This window comes from Chlorocebus sabaeus, chromosome X (genome assembly GCF_047675955.1).
Source record: "Chlorocebus sabaeus isolate Y175 chromosome X, mChlSab1.0.hap1, whole genome shotgun sequence".
Classification (NCBI taxonomy): domain Eukaryota; kingdom Metazoa; phylum Chordata; class Mammalia; order Primates; family Cercopithecidae; genus Chlorocebus; species Chlorocebus sabaeus.
In genome coordinates, this window is record NC_132933.1 from 81,095,265 (window position 1) to 81,115,851 (window position 20,587).

Consider the following 20,587-nt stretch of genomic DNA (forward strand, 5'->3'; position numbering starts at 1 on the left):
TCTTCTGTGTATGGCTAGCCAGTTATCCCAGCACCATTTCCTGAATAGGGAATCCTTTCCCCATTCCTTGCTTTCGTTAGGTTTGTCAAAGACCAGATAGTTGTAGGTGTGGGGCCTCATTTCTGGATCCTCTGTTGTTTTCCATTGGTCTCCATGTCTGTTTTTGTACCAGTACCATGCTGTTTTGGTTACTGCGGGCCTGCGGTGTAGTTTGAAGTGGCATACCGTGATGCCTCCATCTTTGTTCTTTTACGCTTAGGATTGCCTTGGCCATTCAGGCTCTTTTTCAGTTCCATATGAATTTTAAAATAGGTTTTCTTGTACTGTGAAGAATACCAAAGGTAACCTAACAGGAATCGAATTGAATCTGCAAATTGCTTTGGGCAGTATGGCCACTTTAATGATATTGATTCTTCCTATTCATGAGCAGAAACGTTTTAAAATTTGTTTGTGACATCTCTGATTTCCTTGAGCACTGTTTTGTAGTTCTTCTTGTAGAGATCTTTCACCTCCCTGGTGTGGCGTATTCCTGAGTATCTTGTGTGTGTGTAGCAATTATGAATGGGACTGTGTTCCTGATCTGGCTCTCTGCTTGACTGTTGTTGGCGTATAGGAATGTTAGCAATTTTTCACATTGATTTGGTATCCTGAGACTTTGCTGAAGTTGTTTATCAGCTTAAGGAGCTTTGAGGCTGAGACTATGTGGTTTTCTATATTTAGGAACATGTCGTCTGCAGGCATACTGTACTATTAAAAGAATGTAATGTAGGACATAGGACAGAAAAACATAGAGAAAACAGAGGAAAGGATGATCACAAAAGTAAATGTGTCGGTTTCCTCTTGAAGGAGGAATGAGGCTGAGATCAGGCAGAGACACCCCAGGAGCTTTGGGGAATGCTGGTGGTGTTCTCCTCTGTGACATGGGGGTGTTTCTGTAGGGGTGCCTTTGATGATCACTTATTAAACAATACACACATATTGTGAAGTTCTCTCTATGTATGTTACATTTCAAAATAAAGAGGGGCAAAATTGCATAACAAATAACACACATTTGTAGTTAAACACTTCTCACAATCCACTGACCTGGAAATGACTGACTACTTTTCTGTATGTGTAGTTTTCCACTTTTAAGGATATTCTACAAATGGAATCATACATTATACAGCATTTCATATTTGGTGTCTTCAGCACAATGAAATACATATAAGACCTGTAGAAACTACAGTTTCTTGATCTCAGTACTCAATACGTGCTTTCATCACTTCACAACAGTTCATTCGCAGTAGATTGGTTTTCTAAACTTGTATATATGTATAGTATGCTTTATAAATATCATATGATATTTAACTTTATGTAATTTGTTATATCTTGGTAATGGACTTTTCTTAAAAATGGATAGTATCCCTAAGAATACCCCATACATTTCCACTGCAAAAAAAAAAAAAAAAAAAAAAAAAAAAAAAAAAAAAAAAAGGGAATTCCATCGTATGAATATACCACAATTAACTGACAAAAACTACGAAGGTGAAAATTTGCATTGTTTTCCCTTACTGTTGTTGCCTTAATTTCTTTATCTCAGGTCCTAGGTCCTCCACCCCTGAGAATAAGTGGATGGGGAAGTGACAAATCTCCCGTGAGAAAAACGTAGCAAGTGCATGGGGTTCCAGCACAAAATCACAAATTCTGAATGAAAACTTACCACCCAAATATAAAATATTTACCAAAACATCAAAATTAATATCACAATTATGTAAGCATCATTCCTATGATGTTTGATGAAATCTATGAGAAATTGAAATCAAGCTATCACTATCAATAAACTGATATTAGTACTCGCAAGGAGATCTGCTATAAATAGAGAAAATAAAATGTTGGTTATCCTTCTGGTTATAAAATACTTACCTGTTTAATGCAAGGTTACTTCCGTTAGCACTGGTTTTTCTCGGCTTATGGTGGTAAGCACCACACAGAAAGAAAACATCACAATCGATGTGCACAGTTTAATAAATGATTATCAAGTGCACCTGTATGGAAACGTTCCCCTAGGTCCCAGAGGAGAACACCGCCAGCATCTCCCAAAGCCTCCTGGGGTGGCCCTGCCTGAGCTCAGCCCCACTCCTACTGCAAGGGGTAACCAACATCCTGACTTTTCTGATTGTCCTTTCCTTGTTCTTCTCTATGGTTTTATACCCTAAGTACGCATTCTTCAACAAGGTAGGTTAGTGTTGCCTGTCATTTGAAGTTATAGAAATGGAATCATTAAACGTGCCCGTGTTGTCCCTTGCTTCCTTCACTCGATATTATCTTTGTAAGATTCGCGCCTATTATTCCATGGAAGAGTACTCTGTACTTTTCCATTGCTGAAATACTATTCCGTTGTATTAACATACCGTGATGTATTCATTCCGTCCCATGAAAGTTGAGATTTTCACGGTTTCCCATGTTTGGAACTGGATGATCACAAAAATGGTACTCCTAAACCCTTGTCGGCACAAGTAAAGGAGTCCTGAGAGGGACGTGTAGGCTGCTAAAAGCATACGTTTAAAAGAGGATCACAGACAATTAATGAGAAAATGTTCAAAAAAGAAGCCCAGCATAAGACCAAGGAAAGTAGAAGGAAGTCATCAAGGTAAAAGCAAAAATCAGTGAAAGCGGAAACAAGCGTAAGAATCACAAAACCAGAAGTTGGGTGTTTGGAAGAGGAATGAAATTGGTAAAACTCTTGTGAGACTGGTCAAGAAAACAAGGGAGAAGGGCACCGCTATCAGGAAAGAAAAGGGAGAGATAACCACAGACGATGTTACGTCTGTTCTCGTGTTGCTGTATCGCAATACCCAAGACCCAGTCATTTATAAAGAGAAGAGCTCATGGTTCTGCAGGCCGTATGGGGAGCGTAGAGGCTTCTGCTTCTGGGAGGACTCAAGAAACTTGCAATCATGGCAGAAGACAAAACAGGAGCAGGTACATGTTACATGATACGAGCAGGAGCAAGAGAGAGAGAACAGGGGGAGGTGTCACACACTTTTAAATGAGCAGACTTATGACAACTCACTCACGACCACGAGGACAGTACCAAGTGGATGCTCCTAAACCATTCCTGAGAAATCCAGCCCTGTGATCCAGTCACCTCCCACCAGGTCCCACCTCCAACATTAGAAGTTACAGGCTGACCCGAGACTTGGTGGGGACACGGTTCCAAGCCATATCATATGCAGACATCCAAAATATAGAAAAAGGATATTGTGGGGGAACTGGATATTCACACAGAGTGCCCATGCAGTAACAGCACATAGCTAATTAAATACAAAGAGAAGATGGCACTTTCACAATGGAGTAATCTGGAACAGCGCCCTGACCACATGGTCAAGATGAACATCACCAGTCATGAGACAAACCGACATGGAAAATCTGCTGATGTTATGCCCTGAGAAGGACAGCACGTCTGCTATGCAGTAGTCCTGCCAAAAATGTTAAACCTACCTGAGTCTAATTACAAGGAAGCCATTCGACAAACCTACGTTCAAGGGCTTCCTGACAACGACTGCACTGGTTTAAAGCACACTTTAAAGCAGGTGGATCACGAGGCCAGGAGATTGAGACCATCCTGGTTAACATGGTGAAACCCTGTCTCTACTAAAAAATACAAAAAATTAGCTGGGTGTGGTGGCGGGCGCCTGTTGTCCCCAGCTACTTGGGAGGTTGAGGCAGGAGAATGGTGTGAACCCAGGAGGCAGAGCTTGCAGTGGGCTGAAATCGCACCACTGTGCTCCAGCCTGGGCAACAGAGTGAGACTCCATCTCAAAAAAAAAAAAAAAAAAAAAAAATGTACTCCTTAAAGGACACTGAAGAGACCTGATGGGCCGAGAATCATGGCTCACGCTCGTAATCGCATCACTTTGGGAGACCTAGGTGAATGGATGGGGCTTGCCTGTAGTCCAAGCTACTCAGGAGGCTGAGGTGGGAGGATGCCTTGAGCCTGGAGGCCAAGGTTGCAGTAAACCGGGTTTCCGACACTACATGCCAGCGTGGGCGACAGAGGGAGACCCTGTCTCAAAAGAGACTTCACAACTAAATGCAAAGCATGGTGTTTGGTTGGAAAGAGAATTTTGTTAGAAAGCAGCTATGAGGGATACATGGGACCATGGGGACAATCGAAAATGTTTCATGTGATCATACAGTAAAAAACTGTGTGGTCTCAATGTTACATTTCCTGAGTGTCACGGTGTCATTAAAGTTTTGTGGGAGACCATGATTTCTCGTAGGCGATACATGCTGCAGTATTTATGGATGATGGATCTAAATGATTCAAATGGATCTCAAATGATTCCACAAAACAATTTCAAAAAAAATACACGCATGTGGCCGGGCGCGGTGGCTCAAGCCTGTAATCCCAGCACTTTGGGAGGCCGCGACGGGCGGATCACGAGGTCAGGAGATCGAGACCATCCTGGCTAACACGGTGAAACTCCGTATCTACTAAAAAATACAAAAAACTAGCCGGGCGAGGTGGCGGGCGCCTGTAGTACCAGCTACTCGGGAGGCTGAGGCAGGAGAATGGCGTAAACCCGGGAGGCGGAGCTTGCAGTGAGCTGAGATCCGGCCACTGCCCTCCAGCCTGGGCGACAGAGGGAGACTCCGTCTCAAAAAAAAAAAAAAAAAAAAAAAAAATACAAGCATGCACACACGCTCAGAGAAAGATGGGGGCATGGGATGGAGGGAGGGATGAAGCAAATGTGAGAAAGTGGTAACAACTGGAGGATGCAGTTGAAGAATATACGTAGGGGTGCTCCTTGTGCTTTCCCTGCAACTCTCCTGTGGCTCCAAAATAAAAACCAATGCAATCTGGGATGAAGGGGGTATTATGGACCATTTTATTCCAGTCAGTTTGAAAACAATGCAAAAGGTCACCAATCGGTAGGAAACCAAACCCACCAAAACGAACACGAGAAAGCACAGCCAACCTGAACTGTTCCAGAATCATTACAGAAAGATATCAGTAGTTAAAGGCTTTCCACGAATAAACTCCAGGATTCCCCACCACATTCTGATAAACATCCCAGGAACATATATCTTCCATTTGACACAAACTCTTTCAGAAAATTGAAAAGGAGGGGCCGGGCATGGTGGCTCACGCCTGTAATCCCAGCACTTTCGGAGGCCGAGGTGGGTGGATCATGAGGTCAGGAGATCGAGACCGTCCTGGCTAACATGGTGAAATCCCGTCTCTACTAAAAATGCACACACACACACACAGACACACACAAAATTAGCCGGATGTGGTGGCAGGCGCCTGTAGTCATAGCTGCTTGGGAGGCTGAGGCAGGAGAATGGCGTGAACCTGGGAGACGGAGCTTGCAGTGAGCCAAGATTATGCCACTGCAGCACTCCAGCCTGGGCGACAGAGCAAGACTCCATCTCAAAAAAAAAAAAAAAAAAAAAAAAAAAAAAAGAAAGAAAGAAAAAAAGAAAAGGAAATTGAAAGGGAGGAACAATCCTCCACTCACTGTATGAACTTGGCATAACCTTGATACCAAATCCGGCAAGGACACCTAGAGAAATATTGCAGATCAATCACAGGCTCATGACATAGAAGTAAAAATCAGAACCAGAATCTTAGCACACGGAAGCCTACAGGATATGAAAAGGAAAATACCTAATGCGGCATGACTAATATCGGCTTCATCCCAGAAATACTAACTTGATTTCCCTTCAGAAAATACAGTGGTACAATTCTCCACATTAACAGATTCGGGGAGAGAAACACGCTCCTCGTAGTCACAAAAGTTATTGACTACATGTCATTATCCATTTGAGATGTATTGCTGACATTAAAAAGTTAGGACTGTTGGGCTATAACTTACTCAGAGGTCTATGGGATTTTGTAAATGCATACAGCAATGGAAACACCAGCACATTATATATAGATACAGAGCATTGCCATCCCCCCCAAGTTCCCCCACGCCCTCTGGTAGTGAACTCCTGGTCTTAACCCTCAGACCCTGGCAACTACCAATCTGTTTTCTGTTCCTAGAATTTTGCCTTTTCCAGAATGTCATATAAGTGGAATCACACAGTACGTAGCATGCGTATTTGGCTTCCTTCAGAGAAAGACACTCAGACCGCAATTCTCTAAAGGTGCAATGTACAGTTTCATGACCTGGATAGTAGTTACCTGGCTTGATCACCTTATACCTGTCAAATGGCCGGCTTTTGAGTTATCCCCGTGTGTGTGTGTGTATGTGTGCGTGTGCGTGTATGTGTGACAGAGAGTGTGTGTGTGTCTGTGTATTATGTTTCAAACATATATATAATTTTGCATTTAACTGCCTCTAACTTTTGTTGGTGAGGGTTATTAAATGGCAATTATTAATACTTAAAGGAAAGTGAGTGATTATTGGAAAAGTCAGCAGAGTGATTTCCTCTGGCGTGTGCAAAGGGGGAGGTAGTGATCGGGATGGGGCAAACAGGAGGGTTCCAAAACCCTGCCAACGTTCCGTTCCTTGCTCTGCATGGTAGTGACCTGGACTTCAACACTGCACAACCACATAGGTGCTGTTCACGCTGGATCACGAGAACAGGGAACCCTGGACTCCCACAGATAGAGTTTGCACGGCCACCCTGGCGGCCACAGCCTACGCGGCCGTACCTGGCAAACACTGGTGTTGGCCTCATCCTTTGAGGAAAAGGATAATGAGAAAATGTGTGGGGAAAAGGAGGAGTTCTTGGCCTGGAGGCTGAGGACAGATGTGCATGAGGTTGTCTGAGTTCACCCAGGAGTGTGTTCCAGGTGGGCTAAAGTTCATGGCTGTTACTCACCATGACCACTATGATCCTATGATTGCCATCTCACGTCCCCGTGTGCAGTGCCCTGGGCCTCCGCCACACCTTGGAAGGCCACCCGTGGGGACTGTGGCTGGCGGGCGTGCTAGGAGACTCACACACCTTCGGCCCTAGCTGGAGTCTGAAGAGGAGACGCTCTTTTCTGCCAACAGAGTAAGAGGTCTCATATGGAAATGTACCTGTGGCAGCCCTGGCACCGGGTGTAGGTGGGATTCTGCTCAGGGCTCCGACACTGTGCCTGCATCGAGAGCAGTCAGGCAGGTCGCCAGACCTCCGGAGCCGTCTGAGCTGAGTGGCAGGACAGTGCAGGAGGGGGTCTAAGGCTCTCCAGGCTGGACCCCACATTCCTCTTGGTGGGAGGGATTGAAGGAAAAGACAAAGCGGGACACTGAATGAGAGGAAGTGCTGGACCTCCTCCTCTCCAGTGGGGCCCAGGTGGATTCCTCTAATCCGAGGAGCCTCGGATTCTGCACTTATTTCCCCTAGAACGGGAAGGCTCAGTCCGACCATGGCCTGGGGTGTAGATATTATAGCTCCATTATTGTGTGGGAAGTGGTCTGACTAGAACCGAGGTGTTGTGCTGAGAGGCGGGACTGGCAAGTCCAGTCACCGGGGAATGGGTTCACGCCTTCCACGACTCCGTCCACGGGCTTCTCCCTTTCCACACCCTGTCGACCATGGCCCATGCCCCCCAGGGCAACGACTGGGGCTGGAGTTCCGCCCCCACCAGAACCTGCCTAGATGTCTCCGGTGGCAAAAACCCGAGCTGGAGAGTCCCTGACAAGTCTTTCCCCAGACACCAGCCCATTGTGTTATCCCCCCAGGAAACAAACACCTGTGTCAGGGTCAAAGCCTTGGCCCGAGGAATGAAGCCAACCCTCTCAGGGGAGGTGTTGGATTCCGATGGGGCAGGCCCCCACCAGCGTTCCTTTCCAGGTCTGAGGCCTGTGATTGGCCCACCACGTGTGTGATGGTCCCCCTTACTGAGCTCACACCATGGGCCCACAGGGAGACACAGAGGGAGTATGGTGGAAGGCAGATACCGAGCCCAACCAGCTGTCCTAGGGCAGTCCCTCCTTCCCGCTTTCCATCCTCTCTGTGGGCGTTCTGCCCATGTCTTGGTTAGCGGGTGTCATGGCACCCTCCCACGGGAGTTCCCCACTTCCTAGATGAGGCACCAACCAGCGACTCTGAGGTATTATCACTGCACCCACACACGGGAGTGCTGAGATATCCCATCTGTCCCACGGAGGATCAGCAGCCTACTGTGGCACCTCCAGCATTATGAGGGCCCCAACACCCATCCCTGTGTTTGGAGATGTCCCCTTCGTCCCACTCCACGCCCTCCTAGGTGTTAGATTGAACACCTCTTGTGAAAGGTGGATCCCAGCCCTGCTTTAGCGAATTCGATCCTTCACGGATCCTTCACCACTTCTTCCACTCCGTGAATCAGCCCATTCTCCCTCAACAGAGAGCACCCCCGATTAATTTGATTCCCACGCGGGTGCTTGCAGGTGCATGCACACACACATACACACGCTAACCTTGAATGGTATCTGTATTTCTCCTGTCTTTGTTCAACACCCTGTCTCTTGGCGATGGGAGCTGGCAGAACCTACACAAACCTCCTCACTGGAATCGGAATCTGTGCCCAAATCTGGGACCTGCCCAGTCCAGGATTCTGGCTGAAGGAAGGAGGCAATCCCAACCGTCATGGAGGGTGAAGGCAGAACAGGGAGCTTGAGGAAATCTCCTGTGGCCTCGAGAGGTGGTTGGGAAGACTGACCAGGGACACAGAAATATCATGTCCACAAAAACCTGTTGGCCTTGGGGATGGTGACATGGTATTTCATGGGGACCATCAAAGAGCAGCCAGGCCTAGCATCCACACTTGCCCTGGAAACCAGCTAGCCATTTTCAAATCAATGGTATGGAGCCCACCGGCTGCAGAAGGGGCTGTTGGCTGCGAATGGACACCAAGGATGTGGAAGCCGCCTTCCGCGTAGCTACCGGCAGGCAGTTTCCACCAGGTTGGCCTGCAGGCACCAGAACAGACTCAGTGCCCCTGCCTCCAACCAAGAGACTATCTTGCCCTTTTCTTCCACACTCCATGTATCGTCCCTTTGACTCAGCTTCCCACCAGGATGTGGTTTCTGTCTCCACCTGGCTACTGAAGCTAAGGAAGATATCTGACAGAATTTGGTAACTAAGGTTCAAAGGTGAGGGCTAAGAGGAACTGAGGATGCCAAGCGGGTTTTTGCCCCAGATGACCTGACCCTGTGCATGGTGGCACCGGAGGGACATAACGGCTCAAGAAAGAGGACTGGGTCCCTGAGGGGCGGCGAGGAGGATGAGCTCCGTCGTGTTCCTCAACAGCATGGAAATAACCATGCAGCAAAGGCCACCGGCATCAAGCCACGGAGGACAGCAACGATGCTCACGATGGAAAGGATGGTGAGAGGGCAGAACAGAAACAGTGAACCGCAGGAGGAAAGGTGAGAGAGACAGGGGTTCTGGAAGGAGGCCATCAGGTTCTGCTGAAGGGGAGGGAGAATAGCACTGAAGAAGGGGACCTGTGAGACCCCAAAGTGGGAGGAGAAGAGGAGGGACCATGAGCAAGGCGTGTAGGAGAAAGGCAGGAAATGCTGCTGTGGCTGGGCAGGGCCCCCACAGCACCTAGACCCAGGGCACTATGGTGAGCCCGAGTGCAGGGCTGCTGCTCAGGGGCCGGCCCAGGTGCTCCGCAGGGCCCAGGGGAACAGTTCTTCAAGCGCCAATGAACCGGGCAACACCCTGCAACCCCCAACACTCCCAACAATCGCAGAGAGGGCAGACCACAGGCCACAGAATATGAGAACAACTTTATTTCAAATTGCTTTGAACTGCGTTGGGAAGGGGGCAAATGCGGTGGAAGAGAGGAAGCCCTGGCTTAACAGGCAGCTCCGGAGCTCCAAAGGTGGCAGCTGTTTGTCTTGTAGAAATATGCTGGCTCCAACCTGTGAAACAGAGCAGGCTCAGGGACGGGCCCCCAGCCAGGGCCAGCCCACAGCCCTCCTAAGCTACCGGGATTGTGGGAAGGGGCATGGTGTGTGCAACACTCACTTCAAAGCTCCTGGATCTTGTCAGCGAGGAACTGCATGGCCGCTGAAACAGAGAGGCAGAACCGGGCACTCCAGACCCAGGGAAACAGAAATCCACCCCCTGCCCCTGTGGGGAACTTCCTAGTCCTGCAACCAGAAACCCCACCAGCCCTGGTACTGACTCACCCACCCGTCACCTGGATTAAATGTGGAAATGCCTTCTAAGCGGGAAAGTGGTTCTCAGGTGCTGGGCCATCCCAGTACCGTTCAGAACAGGTTTCAAAGACAGATAAGCCAGCCAGCAAGCAAACACCATACAAGTGGTACCAGGCAGTAGTTAAAGGGGAAACACCGGCAGTATCTCTAACCGTCCTAAGAGAAGGAGAGTTCTGGGACTCGTGGACAAAGTGTACACGGAGTTCAGATGACACATTGTTATCTGTGCACACCCCTAGCTGAAAAGGCACAGAAGGCCCAGGTCGGCTTGATTCTCCTCCCCAGAGGAAAGTCAGTCCCAGTGACGCCGCCTGTACCTGTAGCCCACCCCCGCCCCCCACACCTGCAGAAAGACACCGCTGCCCATCCCTGCCCCAGCCAGGGCTCCGTCATACCTAGCTGCTGTGTAAGTTCATCAATTTCCCTCTGCAGCCAGATGCACTAGACCAGCAGACACCGGGGGAAGATAAATGGTTAGTCAACTCTGGCCTCCTCTCTCCCCAGCCTCCCTGCAGCCCCCATAGCCTGCAGCCCAGTGGCGACGTGGGTTGGCACAGAACCCTCAATGGAAAGGAGGCACCCTCTCTCCGTGGGGTGCAGAAAGTGGAGACGTGTGGTGGTGGGGGCGGGGGGGGGGGCGGCGGACGCAGAAATCAGTTTAACCTGGACACGGATCCCACCATCCAGTGTGGACCTCTATTTCTAGGAGCCACACAAAGCATTACCTGAGGACAGTCCTGGGCTCCCGGGGCCTGCTGCTGCCTTTCTGGTCTTGGGGGATGGACAGGCGGCTGCTGGTCACCTGAAAGAAAACACAAAATCCAGCTTCCAAGCCTCCCAGTGAGGTGGAAAAGGCCTAGCAGGGTCTAAAGTGAGGCAGCATCACCCTCTGCTGGCAACACATTGCCCCTGCTCTGCCCAGCAACTCCAACCCCGCTCTGGGACTGCCTTCACTGTTCCCCAGTGTGAGCCCATCTGCACCTGTAGTCCCCTAGCGTTGTGACTCTGGGTTGGACTCCAGCAGCGCGGCAGCCACAGCCAGGCCCTGGGAGGGCCAGTGTGGCTGAGCAGGACTTCACAGAAAAGGGCTCTGTACCGCCGAAAGTCTCCTTCCAGAGTTGGAGTTTGGGGCACTGCTCCAAATCGCCCCCCACCACACAAACCCCACTCAGAGAGGACGATGTGGCTTAAAGCCAGCCCTGTCGACACCCCATTTCCCGTGGGACAGCTGCCTGGGTGGGCAGGGAAGTGTGGGAGCAAGGCTGAGCCCCCATAAGCTACAGAGCCAGAGGTTTCCCTCCTGACCCCTCTCCCCTCCACCCCTATCAAACCCGCAAGACTCACCGGAGGGTGCATGGCGTCTGGGCAGGAGGCCTCCCAGGCTGTAGGCCGAGGGCTCTGAAGTTCCCGGAACTTGGGGAGCTCTGATGTTGGGGTCACCTCTGCTGAGTTCTCCACGACGCATGGACAGGCGAGGCAGCCCTGACCTGTGTGTGGGAAGCTAAAACAGAAATTTCTGAGTCGGGCTGGCGGTGGGGGCAGGCAGTGAGTACATGTGGGAAGGGGTTGTGGTAAGGTGGAGACTCCGGAGCCTAATCTCATTAGCACTTTCTCCCTCAGTCAGCCCCAGGCCAGGAGGCAGAGCCCAGCCAGGGAAAACACTGGGGATACTGAGATAGCCCGGGCCGCCTGCCAGGTGGGTCGGGCAACAGCTAGGAAAGGAGGAATCAGGAAGTTGATGATCCTAGACACCCCAGCTTTGCAGCCCACACTTTAAGGCATCACCCGATCCAAACCAGCTGCCAGCCCTGCCTTCCATCCCAGCTCCTCTCTGCAGGCGGAGGCAGGACTCCTGCAGTGTCCAGAGGCATGGCCATCACACAAGAAGTGCCCCCTTTAACGTGTGCCCCTATGATGAAGACCCCCATTGGGCATTCTAGTGTCCCTAGGCTCCCGACGACAACCCTCGAGCAAGGGACAAGGGGACATGGGTGAACAGGGGTGTGCTGGAAGAGAGGAGGTGTGGGGGGAGGAGGGTAAAGAGGGAGAGGAGGGCGAGAAGGGCCTACTTACTTTGGCCTTTGGGACCTCATCTCGATTTGGGTCATTATCTTCTCTGGCCGCAACCTGGGACTCCCTGATCTTCCTTCCTGCAGGTTTCTTCCCAGGGCTGCTGTGCTTAGGCTTTTGTGGTTTCTCGGACATCCCGTGTGGCCGCACACCGGAGAATGGCGGGAAAGTGGCCGGCTCCGGGGGAGTGACTGAGAGTCTCTTTCCGCAGCCAGGAAAGGCTCTCCCCGGAGCCAGTTGAGAGGCACCTCCTGGGGACTTCTTCTCCTGGGCCATCTTCCTCCTTGAAAGGCCCTGGGGCAGGGCCCCTGCAGTGGCAGCTCCTGAGCAGCTGGGCCTGGCCTCCACCTTTCCCCAGGCCCTGCTCTGCCTTTTCTTCTGGGGAGAGTCCTCCAGCTCTCCCACAGCCAGCCTCTCCACGACTGCAGTGAGTCCGCGGGGAGCAGACGTCAGGAAACGGCCCGGCACGGGCAGGTAACTCTCCTTGCAGTGGAAGCCTGCGTGTCTGGATGTGTCTGCTGGCTTCTTGGGGCTGCCGGGCTTGGCCTGGCTTCCTTCGTTGCGGCGAATGCCCACCCTCATCAGTGGTAAGTCGCTGCTCTCATCTGCGGAATCAGAGTCTTGGGTAGACATCCTGGTGGGGCCTTTCGCAGAGGGCTGCTGGGGATCCACGCGGAGGCCCCATCTGCTCTTCGAGCCCCTTTCCGGGTTGTTCCAGGCCCGCACTGGCCCAGGACCACAGAGGTGGAGACGGTCGGCAGAGGCCTGCTGCCGTTTTCTGGGGCTGGGGCCCAGCGCGTCTCTCCCACTGGGACCGACCTCCAGGTCCGCCCAATTGTCAGCCGACCCTTCGGCAGCGGCGCCTTCTGGGGACGGCTGTCCCTGGACGCTGGGTGGCGGCACGATGGTGGCTGGTTCTTCAGCCAGGTAGAATGAGTAGTCCACAACGTCCGCTTGGTCATCGATCGGGGTGCCTGGCCGTCCTTCCCGGCCCCAGAGCACCACCCTTCCTTGCTCTATCAATTTGCTTTCAGACTCAAAGCCGAAGCCCTCCGGATCTGTGAACCCGCTGTCTCCCTCGCCATCGCTGCTGCCCTGCACCCCCAAATTGAGGCCGTGGCTGTGGTCCCCTGGGGCTCCGGGGCTGGCCGTGTGGGAGCCAGCCTGCTCGCCACCCTCCAGGTCGAAACCGGCCCCACAAACGGATACCTTTTCGGGGGAGCTCATGGCGCCAGTCCCGGCAGCCTCGGCTGTGGGGAGACGGTCGTCCTGGTAACGGCTGGAGGAGAGAGCTGAGCCCAGCCAAGCCCAGCTGAGCAGGCCACGCGACAGAAACAGTGAGGCTTTCGGGACACCGCCACCCTCACCCCAGGCGGAAGTACCAGATGTCCCCGGCAGCCAGTGGCTTCCTCGCGCCCTTGACGCCAGCACCGAGCCTTCTCATTGGTCCCCGTCTGCCAACCAGCGGGCCCTTTGTGGGGCGAGGTGCCTGAGCTTTAACCAATCGGGACACAGGCTCTTGGTTTGCCTCGACGCCCGTCATTTGACTGGGTGGCTGCACTCTGGTTGGGTCTTGGGGCCAGGGGGCACTGTAGCTCTTGATCACCTCTTTCTTTCTGTCCTTCCGCCTCTGGCCGGGCATCTACTTTCCAAGGAGAGCCACATCTCTGAGCCCCAGTGACCCATCTGTAAGGCGGGGATTAAGGGGAGAGCTTCCCCCAGCTCATCAGCTTGGGAGAGTAAATGTTGTGCTGCACGTGAAGCACCCGGTGCACAGAGGAGGTCTCATTGCAAAGTAGGTTCCTGGCCCGAGGCGGCAGGAGAGCAAGAAGGAGGTGGATCGAGAGCTCCAGTGCACCCTGGCCCCAAGACAAGACCAGAGGGCAGACACCCAAATGACCAGCATCGGGGCAAACCAAGAGTCTGTGTTCCGATTGGTTAAAGCCCAGAGGCCTCTACCAACAAAGGGCATGCTGGTTGGTAGAGGGGGACCAATGAGAAGTCATGGCACTGGCGTCAAGTGCGCGTGCGGAAGCCACCCGCTGTCGGGGACATCTCCTACTTCCGCCTGGGATGAGGGTGGCGGTGTCCCGAAGGCCTCACTGTTCCTGTTGCGTGGCCCAGTCCGCTGGGCTTGGCTGGACTCGGCTCTCCCCTTCCGCCGTTACCAGGACGACCGTCTCCCCACAGCCCAGGCTGCCCGGACTGGCACCATGAGCTCCCGCGACAAGGTATCCGTTTGTGGGGCTGGTTTCGACCTGGAGGGTGGCGAGCAGGCTGACTCCTGCGTGGCCAGCCCCAGAGCCCCACGGGGCCAGGGCCACAGCCTCGATTTGGGGCACCAGGCAGCCTCGAGGGCCAGAGCGGGTTCACAGATCACAAGGTTTTCAGCTTCGAGTCTGAGAGCGAATTGATAGAGCAGGGAAAGGTGGTGCTCTGGGGCCGGGAAGGCCGGCCTGGCACCCCCGTCGACGACCAAGGGGACGTTGTGGACTACTCACCCTCCCTGGCTGACGAACCAGCCGCCATCGTGCCGCCGCCCAGCGTCCAGGGACAGCCGTCCCCAGAAGGCGCCGTTGCCGAAGGGTCGGCTGACAACTGGGAGGACCTGGAGGTCGGTCCCAGTGGGAGAGGCGTGCTGGGCCCCAGCCCTGGAGAATGGCAGCAGGCCCCCGCCGGCCCCCGGGAGCCCAGGGTTGTCCTCGGGTAATGCTTCGTGTGGCTCCTAGAAATAGAGGTCCATGTTAGACAGTGGGATCCGTGTCCAGGTTAAACTGATTTCTGTGTCCCCCCCACCCTGCCCTATCACCATCTTCTGCACCCCACAGAGAGAGGGTGCCTCTTTTACATTGAGGGTTTCATGCCAACCCACCTCGCCACTGGGCTGCAGGCTATGGGGGCCGTCAGGGCTGAAGGAGACAGGGAAGACGAGGAGAGAGGAGGCCAGAATTGACTAACCATTTCTCTTCCTCCGGTGTCTGCCGGTCTAGTGCATCCAGCTGCAGAGGGAAATTGAGGACCTTACACAGCAACTAGGTATGATGGAGCCCGGGCTAGACAGGGATGGACAGCGGTGTCTTTCTGCAGGCATGGGGGGCGGGGGTGGGCTGTAGGTACAGGCGGCGTCACTGGGACTGACTTTCCTTTGGGGAAGAGCACGAAGGAAAGCCCGGCCCTGGAGCCTTCTGTGCCTTTCCAGCTAGGGGCGTGCACAGACAGCAGTGTGTCGTCTGAACTCCGTGTACACTTAGTCCACGAGTCCCAGAACTCTCCTTCTCTTAGGAGAGTTAAGAGATACCACATGTGTTTTCCCTTTAACTGCTGCCTGATACGGCTTGAACGGTTTTTGCTTGCTGGCTGGCTTATCTGTCTTTGAAACACATTCTGAATGAATGGTTCTGGGATGGCCCAGCACCTGAGAACCACTTTCCCGCTCAGAAGGCATTTCCACATTTAATTCAGGTGACGGGTGGGTGAGTCACTCCCAGGGCTGGAGGGGTTTCTGGCTGCAGGGCTAGGTGATTCCCCACGGGGGCGGGGGGTGGGTTTCTGTTTCCCTGGGTCTGGAGTGCCCGGTTCTGCCTCTCTGTTTCAGCGGCCATGCAGTTCTTCAGTGACAAGTTCCAGGACCTTTGAAGTGAGTGTTGCACATACCGTGCCCCTTCCCACAGTCCCGACAGTTTAGGAGGGCTATGTGCTGGCCCTGGCTGGGGGCCCGTCCCTGAGCCTGCTCTGTTTCACAGGTTGGAGCCAGCATCCGTGGCTGCAGCCAAGCAAGTTTCCTCCTTATCCTCCTTAGCCAGGGCTTCTGCTCTTCCACTGCATTTGCATACTTCCCAAGGCAGTTCAAAGCAGTTTGAAATAAAGTCGTTCTCATATTCTGCGGTCTGTGGTCTGCCCTCTCTGTGATTGTTGGGAGTGCTGGGGTGTGCCGGGTGTTGCTCCGTTCCCTTGTGCTGGAAGAACAGTTCCCCTGGCGCTCTGTGGTGGGCCCGCTCCCTGCAGAGCGTCTGGGCCGGCCTCTAAGCAGCAGCCCTGCAGTCGGGCTCACCATAGTGCCCTGGGTCTAGGTGCTGTGGGGACACTGCCCAGCCACAGCAGCATTTCCTGCCTTTCTCCTACACGCCTTGCTCATGGTCCCTCCTCTTCTCCTCCCACTTTGGGGTCTCTCAGGTCCCCTTCTTCAGTGCTATTCTCTCTCCCCTTCAGCAGGAACTGCTGGCCTCCTTTGAGAACCCCTGTCTATCTCACCTTTCCTCCTGCAGTTCACCGCCCCTGTTTGTCCTGTCACCTTCCTTTCCATCATGAGCGTCCTTGCTCTCCCCTGTGGCTTGACGCCGGTGGCCTTTCCTGCATGGTGGTTTCCGTGCTGTTGAGGAACACGACGGAGCCCAGTCCTCTTTCTGGAGCCATTATTTCCCTCCAGTGCCACCATGCACACGGTCAGATCATCTGGGCCAGTAACCTGCGTGACATTCTCAGTTCATCTTAGTCCGCACCTTTGAACCTCAGTTACCAAATCCCGTTAGGTCTCCCTCTTTACTTTCAGCAGCCATGTGGAGGCAGAAGCCACATCCCGGTGGGTGGCTGAGTCAAAGGGAAGGTACATGGAGTGCGGAAGAAAAGGGCAAGATAGTCTCTTGGTTGGAGGTGGGGGCACTGAGTCTGTTCCAGCGCCTGTGGACCAACCTGGTGGAAACTGCTCACAGGCACCTACACAGAAGGTGGCGTCCATATCCTTGTCGTTCTATAGGTGGCCAGCAGCTCCTTCTGCAGCCGGTGAGCTCCATACCCTTGATTTGAAAATGGCCAGCTGCTTTCCAGGGCAAGTGTGGATGCTAGGCCTGGCTGGTCTTCGATGGTCCCTGTGAAATACCATTTCGCCACCCCCAAGGCTGCAGGTTTTCGTGGACGTAATATTTTCGTGTCCCTGGTCAGTCTTCCAGACTGCCTCCTGAGGTCACAGGAGATTTCCTCGAGCTCTCTCTTCTGCCTTCACCCTCCCTGACAGTTGAGATCGCCTCGTTCCTTCAGCCGGCATCCTGGGCTGGGCAGGCCCCAGATCGGGCACAGATTCTAGTTCCATTGAGGAGGTGTGTGTAGGTTCTGCCTGCTCCCATTGCCAAGAGACTGCGTGTTGCGAACAGACGAAAAGAATGGAAATGCAGATACCATTCAAGGTTAGCGTGTGTGTGTGTGTGTGTGTCTGCGTGCGCACGCCCACGCGTGAGTATGCCCCTGCTAGCACCTCCTTGGGAATCAAATTAACTGTGGGTGCTCTCCCTTGAGCGAGAATGGACTGATTCACGGAGTGGAAACACTGGTGAGGGATCTGTGAAGGATCGAATTCCCAATAGCAGGGCTGGGATTTACCTTTCGCAAGAGGTGTTGTTCAATTCTCACACCTAGGAGGGCGTGGAGTGGGACGAAGGGGACGTCTCCAAACACTGGGACGGGTGTCGGGGCTCTCAGAATGCTGGAGGTGCCACAGTAGGCTCCCGATCCTCCGCGGGATGGATGGGATGTCTCAGCACTCCCGTGTGTGGGTGCAGTGATAATACCTCAGAGTTGCTGGTTGGTGCCTCATCTAGGAAGTGGGGAGCTCCTGTGGGAGGGCGCCACAACACCCGCTAACCAAGACACAGGCAAGATACGCACAGAGAGGGTGGAAAGTGGGAAAGAGGGACTGCCCTGGGACAGCTGGTTGGGCTCGGTATCTGCCTTTCCCCCTACCCTCACGGTGTCTCCCTGCCAGGCTCATGGTGTGAGCTCAACGAGGGGGACCACCACGCACGTGGTGGGTCAATCACAGACCTCAGACTTGGAAGCCAACGCTGGTGGGGACCTACCCCATCCGAATCTAACCCCTCACCGGAGAGGATGGGCTTGACTCCTGAGGCCAAGGCTTTGACCCTGACACGGGGTGGTTTCTTGGGGGGGACAACACAGTGGGCTGGTGTCTGGGGGAAGACATGTGTCAGGGGCTCTCCAGCTTGGGTTTTTGCCACCGGAGACATCTAGGCAGGTTCTGGTGGGGGCAGAACTCCAGCCACGGTCACTGCCCCAGGGGGCATGGGCCATGGTCGACATGGTGTGGAAGGGGAGAAGCCCCTGGACGGAGTCGTGGAAGGCGTGAATCCATCCCTCAGTGGCTGGCTTTTGCCGGTCCCGCCTCCCAGCACACCACCTCGGTTCCATATTCAGACCACCTAGGCCCATGGTACACCGCATGGTCGGGTGGGGTCTTCTGGTTCTAGGGGATGTAAGTGCAGAATCCGAGGCTCCTCAGATTAGAGGAATCCACCTGGGCCCCACTGGAGAGGAGGAGGTTGAGCCCCTCCCCTCATTCAGTGACCCCCTTTTGCTTTTCCCTCAAGCCTCCTCTCCCACCAAGAGGAATGTGGGGTCCAGCCTGGAGAGCCTTAGATCCCCTCCTGTCTTGTCCTACCACTCAGCTCAGATGAGCTCTGGAGGTCTGGCGAGCTGCGTGCCTGCCCTTGATGCAGCCACAGTGGCGGAGCCCTGAGCAGAATCCCACCTACACCCGGTGCCAGAGCTGCCACAGGTACATTTCCACATGAGACTTCTTTCTCTGTTGGCAGAAAAGAGCGTCTCCTCTTCAGACTCCAGCTAGGGCTGAAGGTGTGCAAGTCTCCTAGCGCGCCCGCCAGCCACAGTCCCCAAGGGTGGCCTTCCAGGGTGTGGCAGAGGCCCAGGGCACCGCACACGGGGACGTGAGATGGCAATCATAGGATCATGGTGGTCGTGGTGAGTAACAGCCATGAACTTTAGCCCGCCTGGAACACACTCCTGGGTGAACTCAGACAACCTCATGCACGTCTGTCCTCAGCCTCCCGGCCAAGAACTCCTCCTTTTCCCCTAGAGATTTTCTCATCATCCCTTTCCTCGAAGGATGAGGCCAACACTTGTGTTTGCCAGGTACGGCCGTGTAGGCTGTGGCCGCCAGGGTGGCCGTGCAAACCCTATCTGTGAGAGTCCAGGGTGCCCTGTTCTCGTGATCCAGTGTGAATGGCGCCTATGTGGTTGTGCAGTGTTGAAGTCCAGGTCACTGCCATGCAGAGCGAGGAATAGGAGGTTGGCAGGGTTTTGGAGCCCTCCTGTTTGCCCCAACCCGATCACTACTTCCCACTTTGCACACTGCAGAGGAAATGAGTCTGCTGACTTTTCCAATAATCAGTCACTTTCTCTTAAAGCATTAATAATTGCCAATTAATACCCATCATCAAGATAGAAAAGTTAGAGGCAGTTACATGTAAAATTACATTTTTGAAACAACCCCCCACACACTCATACACTCTCTCACACGCACGTGTGCACACACGCGCGCGCGCACACACACACACACGCGGAGACAACTCAGAAGCCGGCCATTTGACAGTTATAAGGTGATCAAGCCACGTAACTACTACCCAGGTCATGAAACTGTACATTGCACCTTTAGAGAATTGCGGTCTGAGTGTCTTTCTCTGAAGGAAGCCAAATACGCATGCTACGTACTGTGTGATTCCACTTATATGACATTCTGGAAAAGGCGAAATTCTAGGAACAGAAAACAGATTGGTGGTTGCCAGGGTCTGAGGGTTAAGACGAGGAGTTCACTACAAGAGGGCGTGAGGGAACCTGGGGGGGATGCCCATGCTCTGTATCTATATATATTGTGCTGGTGTTTTTACAGCCACATGCATTTACAAGATCTCATAGAACTCTGAGTAAGTTATAGCCCAATAGTCCTGACTTTTTAGAAAAAAAAAATTGTCGGCCAGGCGCGATGGCTCATGCCTGTAATCCTAGCACTTTGGGAGCCCGAGGCAGGCAGATGACGAGGTCAGGAGATCGAGAACAACCTGGTTAACATGGTGAAACCCCGTCTCTACTAAAAATACGAAAAAATTAGCCAGGCGTGGTGGCGGGCGCCTGTAGTCCCAGCTACTGGGAAGGCTGAGGCAGGAGAATGGCGTGAACCCAGGAGGCGGAGCTTGCAGTGAGCCGAGATCGCGCCACTGCACTCCAGCCTGGGCGACAGAGCGAGACCCCGTCTCAAAAAAAAAAAAAAAAGAAAAGAAAAAGAAAAAAAAATTGTCAGCAATACATCTCGAATGGAAACTGACATTTAGTCAATACCTTTTGTGACTACGAAGAGCATGTTTCTCTTCCTAAATCTGTTAATGTGGAGAATTATGCCACTGTATTTTCTGAAGGGAAATTAAGTTTGTATTTCTGGGATGAAGCCAATATTAGTCATGCCATAATAGGTATTTTCCTTTTTGTATCCTGTAGGCTTCCATGTGCTAAGGTTCTGGTTCTGATTTTTACTTCTATGTCATGAGCCTGTGGTCGATCTGCAATATTTCTCTAGGTGT

General features: G+C 52.9%; 1 protein-coding gene and 1 long non-coding RNA gene across 2 annotated transcripts; one reads left to right on the forward strand and one right to left on the reverse strand.

Annotated features, from left to right (window-relative positions):
• Window positions 1-9,662: 9,662 nt before the first annotated feature.
• LOC103232169 (uncharacterized protein CXorf49-like) lies at window positions 9,663-14,192 on the reverse strand. Its single transcript, XM_073013574.1, has 6 exons — window positions 12,210-14,192; window positions 11,481-11,637; window positions 10,862-10,938; window positions 10,532-10,577; window positions 9,943-9,984; window positions 9,663-9,836 (listed from the first exon to the last, which is right to left on the reverse strand). Exons 1-5 carry the CDS (start codon window positions 13,431-13,433, stop codon window positions 9,944-9,946), a joined length of 1,545 nt encoding a protein of 514 aa, XP_072869675.1. The 5' UTR covers window positions 13,434-14,192; the 3' UTR covers window positions 9,663-9,836; window position 9,943.
• A 358-nt stretch (window positions 14,193-14,550) lies between these two features.
• Window positions 14,551-16,090, forward strand: LOC140710860 (uncharacterized). Its single transcript, XR_012091952.1, has 4 exons — window positions 14,551-14,820; window positions 15,197-15,242; window positions 15,802-15,843; window positions 15,950-16,090. It is a non-coding gene; the product is annotated as an uncharacterized lncRNA (long non-coding RNA).
• The last annotated feature ends 4,497 nt before the right edge of the window (window positions 16,091-20,587 follow it).